We start from the raw sequence: 6,049 nt of genomic DNA, 5'->3' as shown, positions 1-6,049 counted from the left end.
TCTCATGAAACCTCTGGACTTGGAGCTAACAGGAAGTAGAAAGAAGACTAGAAATAAAAACTTACAAAGTCTCCATTCATGGTGGTGGCCTGGAGGGTCCATCTTGAGCCCTGCGTGTCAGACACAGTTCATATTTACTCCGTCCACCCAGAATACCTCCACAGAATCAAACTTTCTTCCTTCATGGGAAGCTTTAAATCATTGAAATGCAGATCTCTGATAGAAGAACATGTTTGGAGATGGAGTACACATACCTGCTGGCCATCTGTAAATAATTTACTTTTTATATATACAAACAATTAAAATTAAATGATAAATTTGTGATAGTTTCTGAGACTCACATCATTACTTTGTGGTAAAAAACTTTGCTTAAAACTCTGTTTTATCCAGTCTGATCCTTGCCTACTGCCCCCTGGTGGAGACTTTTTGCACTACAACAATTCTGACATCAGTAATAAACTCTACTTCATTATTTTTGCTTTTTTCACATTTTGTTAGCCACCATGTAGATTTAGGGCCCTATGGAATCAAATTCTTGTATTTCTCCCGAATGTTTTAATATGTGACCTTATTCTTTCCAGGGTGGACATATCCAACATAACATTATAAAGTTCTAATATATATGGAACGTCTGCAGACCAGCCGCCGTGTACAGCTCAAACTTACAGGGTTACTGAGCATGCAGTAACCTCCCAAAAGGATTAATAAAGTTGTCTAAAGTCTGAAGTCTGGCTCCCAACCTGGGGTCCCTGAGGCTTTCTTCAGAGCCAGAGTGATTTAAATGAAGTCCATGAGGTGGAATCAGTTAAGTTTTTATCTTCTGGGTGTTTTATTGAACTGGAACCAGAGTTTTTAGAGCCTGAAAACACTTTGCATCATTTCCTTAATGAGGCATGTCTGAGAAACGCCGCAGTGCAGATGTGTCATTATTTTATCAAAAAAAGAAAAACTTTAAGAGGAAAATAAGGCGATATGTCCACCGATTGTTGGTCGCTGCATGTAGGAGGTTCTCCTTCATGTTGGGAACCACTGCTCTAATAAATATGTGCATGAGTTGTGAAGTTGTGGTGCACGCCTGGAAGCCCCAGGGTTATTATGAACCCTGGTTAACGGTAACTGTGGCTTGAAATGGTCGTCCTGAATACCTGCTGGTCGAAGAGAGCCCAGAACATGGGCAGAGGAATGTAGAGGAACAGCACCTTCACCACCATCTTCACCTGGGCTATCAGGAGTTTCTGCACCACAACAAAGACGATGGCGTGAATTCAGATTATAGCTGCAACGTTTGATGCTGTTTATTGTATACTTGATAATACCGACATCATATTTCTCCTCAGCCCAGTCCATCCAGTGCTCCCTCTTGGGGTATTGAGAGGAACGATGAGCGAAGCGGTTCTTGACAGCAAACTGCAAACAGCAGAAAGATGAGGAGTTCATCTTCAGGTCTGAATCTGAAAACCTTCGTTCGGGAGGAACTTACTCCAATGCATCTGCAGACTTTGACCATGATGTTGCCCTGTGGGGCGGTCTTATTGTACATCCTACTTCCAACGATGAACACAACTGTAAACACATCATTTTATACAGCGTAAAGTCACCGTACACTGTAAAAAAACCTCTTTTACACTTCCTGTATTGTTTAAATGCAGGAAAATACCAATAAATCACAGAATATACTTTAATATTACACATCTAACGTAAAATAACATAAAAAACCACAAGTGTTAAAATACATAAAGTTTATTTTTAAAGGAAACATAATTTATTCTCACATAAAAAGCTTCAGCTCTGTTTCTGTAAGTTAATTAAACGAATCAACATTAGTAGAATTTATTTTAACTGTCTTCATAAAAGTCATTTATAAAAATAAGAAAAACAGCTAAAATCAGGTTTTATACTGTTAACACCTGTTTTTACTATAAATGAGTTTATGCTGTAATTTAACAAGCGTACATGTCGAACTGGCCTAAACCGCAGGTTCGAGTCCAACTGGCAACGAATTTTTATATAAAAACGTGATAACGGCCAAAAATAAAATTATTTTGGCCATTTTTAATAATAATAAAGAAGATTATGTAAAAAATGTTGCTGTTTGTTATCAATAGCATAAAAATTCATATGAAAATGTAAAAGTTGCTGCTGAAAATCACCAATAATGGAATAATTTTAAATGTAATAAAGACAAAAACACATAACTTGTCAATAATGTCATAAATTCTTTGAGCACTGGTAATAAATGTAATAAATAATGTGTAAGTACATAAACAAGCTGCATTAACTGGGAAAAAGTTTGTGTGTAATTACGTTATTAAGTTTGACTTTATTATATTTAAAATGGCAAATTATTACGATGCTACGTCCACGAATATTTTCTCACTAAATTAACCCAAATAATGAAATGTGTTTTTATATTAATTCATCCTGCAGCCGCTGAATTTCTGTTGAAAATCCTTTTGTTTGTCTTAAGATTCCAGTTTTCCGACAAACTGAATTTAGTTTTTATTTGCTGTAAGTTATAATAAAACAAGAAGCATGAAATATGTCTGAGATAGATTTCATGTTTTACTTTTTAGGTCGATTTAGAGCAAAAACCAACTTTTGGTGATATTCAGATTTCTTTAAAAAGTCTAAATAATGGCAGTAAAGTGGAATGTTATTAGAATTTTACTTTTTTTTCCAGTATTTTTCCAGCTGCCGGAATATTAAAGGTTTTTTTAATGTTTGTTAAATAGATTTTTACAGTGTAGATAGGAGTAATTTTTATTATTTTATTTTTACTTACTCAGAGCAACCACCATGAGAGCAGCCGGGACTCCGAACGCCAGCGAGTAGCATTTCTGCTGTGTGTAAATACCACACTCCTTCGCTGGAAACCAGAAACAGGCATAAATTCATCTGTAAAACGGGAAGAAACGTGCTGAACATCCGCTGGTTTCTACCTCTGAGGATGGGCGTGATGACCGTGGACAGCAGGCTTCCTGCGTTAATGGACAGGTAGAAGATGGAGAAGAAGGTGCTTCTCTGCTTCTCCTGAAGCAGCAGATAAAACATGAATTATTATTATTGTTGTTATTATCACAGAGTTATCCTCCTCTTATCTGAACAGCATGTCCCAGACAGCGTTGGACTCGAGCTCATTAGTTAACAAACAACTAACAGGATGAAAACAGAGATACCAGAAGTGCTGACCAGCTGATAGCAGAGAGGCGTGGTTTTACCTGGCGGGGGAAGGTGCTACGTGTCTCACGGTTGTGAGGAATTAATGAGGTTTGTAGCTTAAAGTTCGTATCTCCACATCCGGCTTAAGCTCTCACGAGAAAATCCATTTCATAAAAATAAAAATATGGTTAGATTAGCACAGCTCAGGGGAAAAAAAAAACTCCTTCATAAGAATTTCCATGTCAGGAACTTTTCACTTCCCACCCAAACCAAGTAAAAACCCAACAAGGAAGTGACTAAGTACATATGTAACCATGGCAACCAGCAAGATGGCAGCCATGAGGGTGATGGCCGTGTTTTAAAAAGAAAGTATTTTAGTTCCTTTTATGTTTGTTTTCTAGACCTATTAAAGAAACTTAGATGTCTGTGATGAAAGTGTTTCAGTAAAGTTTCATCAACTGGACGTAACTTAAACGAAAAAAACAATTATTGTAGTTTTTCTTTTTTGGCTTTTGGTCTTAGACGTTTTACCTTTTAATGCCTCAAGTATTGTATTTGATACATACAGTTTCTGAGACCTTTTGCATCACTTTCCGGTAAAAACTTTGCTCTAAAATCCCATTTTGTACACTGTCTGACGTGTCTTCTGCCCCTGGTGGACACTACAATAATTCAAACATATCACACAGTGATACACTGTGAACATTATTTCATGGGTCAGGCCTTAAGGTGGGGGTGTCCAAAGTTGGTCCTGCAGGTTTTAGATGTTTCCTGCTCCACACAACACTGGCTGGAGGACGGGGCTGGACACCCGTCTTAAGATGGTGGATGGTGCTGAGTTTCTCTAAAAGGACATTTTTTATTTCATACTTTACAAGGTTTCAGCTGTTAACCGGTTTAGTTCTTCAGTACAAATGAAACTAAGAGATCAACTGAACCAGTACAGCATTAATATTTGAATGGGACCAGTTTGTACTGGAAACGTTGGGCCCCAGTGTTAAAAAAAGGTTTGATAACCCGGACCTAAAGCTCTCCACCACAACCTCGTCCACAGAGCTCCACTCCACCGTTTCCCAGACTGCTGATGGTAGAAGAGACCTCGGGAAGTCTGCTGGAGGGTTAAATGACCATTTATAGAAATTATTTATTCATCTTTCGCATTGATCATCATCTCACCTGACTTTCATCAAACTGGTCTCCACCGAAGGCGGCCACGCATGGTTTGATGCCCCCGGTTCCCATAGCGATGAGGAGCAGTCCCACCATGGACAGAGCTCTGGCAGTAAAACACACCGTCAGCTTGTAAACAGTGTTCGTGTTGTCTCATGCACTTCTGATGTCTGCAGCTCACATGTGGAGGTTCATGTTGTCAGGGGTCCCGTCCCTGTCCGAGTCCGTGATGTCATGGATGGCGCTCACGGCCAGGATCACCTGTCCCAGCGCATAGACGATGGACAGGTAAACGATCGTCCTGGAGGGAGGTGGAGAAAGAGATAAGATAAAACATCCAAGGAGGTAACAGCTGTGACACATTTCTCTTTATCGCAGAGATTCTTTCAGACTCACTTAAACTTTCCAAGCCATGAGTCAGCAATAATGGCCCCCAGGATGGGGGACAGGTAGCACAGGGCCACAAAGGTGTGGTAGATGGTGGTGGCGAAGTCGTCGTCCCACCTCAGGAAGTACTTAAAGTACAAAACCAGCACGGCTGCAGACAGCGAGGAGGAGGACGGTGAGGCCGGGAAAGATGAAGAATGAACGCTCATTTCCACTTTATTCTTTATCTTTACAACATTTCAGCAGGAGATGACGCTTCACACCAATTCATTTATTTTATAATAAAACAACTGTTTTTCTTTTATTAGTTTAGATCAGTTTTACATTTCATGAAAATATCTGAGGTGGTTTTTCTTTAAATGTCCGTTTGAGGCTCCAAAGTGACAATTTCTTAAATTTTAAATTTTTTTATAAGACGAATTAAAAAAATGCGTTGAACTTTGCTGAGTGCAGAAAAAAGCTAAAGACAGAAAAACATGAAACATTTCACTAAAACTGATTTTATTTAAGATATTTTAGCTGCATTGTGCTGAAAATACCTGTTTAATAACCTCGGTTACGATTATTTATGTCCTGACAAGTAACGTCTGTAAAAAAAAAGTGCAACAAATCTAAAGTAAAAGAAAATAGAAATACTTAATATGATAATATCATGATTCTAAATAAAAGTAAAATAATTAATTTAATTAATAAGTTAATTAAAAATAAAACAAACCTTTTAAAACAAAAGTTGCTAAATTAAAGGAAATTAAATAAAAAACATTTTTAAATTAAATAAAAATGAAAGTTTCAATTTAAGAAAATGTTGATTAAATTAAATCTAAAATTAAATTAAATCTAAAATTAAATTAAATTAAAATTAAACAAATATGTAAAATATTTAAAACAAGTGTTGTAAAATTCCATTTCAAGTTAAAAATAAAATGTAATTTATAAAAACATTTTTATGAAAACAAATGTTTAAAATGAAAGATTTTTTTAACATTTTAATTTTAAAAGTTCATTAAAGGAAAACGGTTGCAGGATTGATTTAAATCTAACATTTAATTAAGTAAAATGACATATTTAATTTGAAGAAATAAAAATAGCATTTTAAAATAAACTTTTGAACTGGGTTCATTTTTAAATGTAAGAACTACTGCAGCTCACCTCGCATGCCATAGTAGGAGAAACGCTCGCAGAACTCATTGATCACGATAAAAAAGATGCTTATTGGGAAGCCGCAGACCGTCGCCTGATGGAGGAAAACGGAAAAACAAAGACTCAGCGTACATCTATCTTCACATTTCTGACTCAAGCTGCAGAAACCAAAACTGGATGCTGTATTTCGTAA

General features: G+C 36.8%; 1 protein-coding gene across 1 annotated transcript in view; it reads right to left on the bottom strand.

Moving 5' to 3' along the window:
* Window positions 1–4,925, bottom strand: part of slc15a1b (solute carrier family 15 member 1b) — a 9,947-nt gene extending 5,022 nt beyond the window's left edge. Inside the window, exons 1-9 of the mRNA XM_041978726.1 lie at window positions 4,726–4,925; window positions 4,511–4,630; window positions 4,336–4,435; window positions 2,940–3,030; window positions 2,783–2,866; window positions 1,481–1,563; window positions 1,321–1,407; window positions 1,146–1,235; window positions 66–110 (exon numbers count right to left, since the gene is read on the bottom strand). Coding sequence (XP_041834660.1) covers window positions 66–110; window positions 1,146–1,235; window positions 1,321–1,407; window positions 1,481–1,563; window positions 2,783–2,866; window positions 2,940–3,030; window positions 4,336–4,435; window positions 4,511–4,630; window positions 4,726–4,925 — 900 coding nt within the window. The remainder of the gene's footprint in view (window positions 1–65; window positions 111–1,145; window positions 1,236–1,320; window positions 1,408–1,480; window positions 1,564–2,782; window positions 2,867–2,939; window positions 3,031–4,335; window positions 4,436–4,510; window positions 4,631–4,725) is intronic.
* Between the last annotated feature and the right edge of the window lie 1,124 nt (window positions 4,926–6,049).

The sequence above is a fragment of the Melanotaenia boesemani genome, chromosome 24 (genome assembly GCF_017639745.1).
Source record: "Melanotaenia boesemani isolate fMelBoe1 chromosome 24, fMelBoe1.pri, whole genome shotgun sequence".
NCBI classification, from domain to species: domain Eukaryota; kingdom Metazoa; phylum Chordata; class Actinopteri; order Atheriniformes; family Melanotaeniidae; genus Melanotaenia; species Melanotaenia boesemani.
Note: the sequence above shows the minus strand (reverse complement) of the source record. Positions and strands in the feature narration are given on the sequence as shown.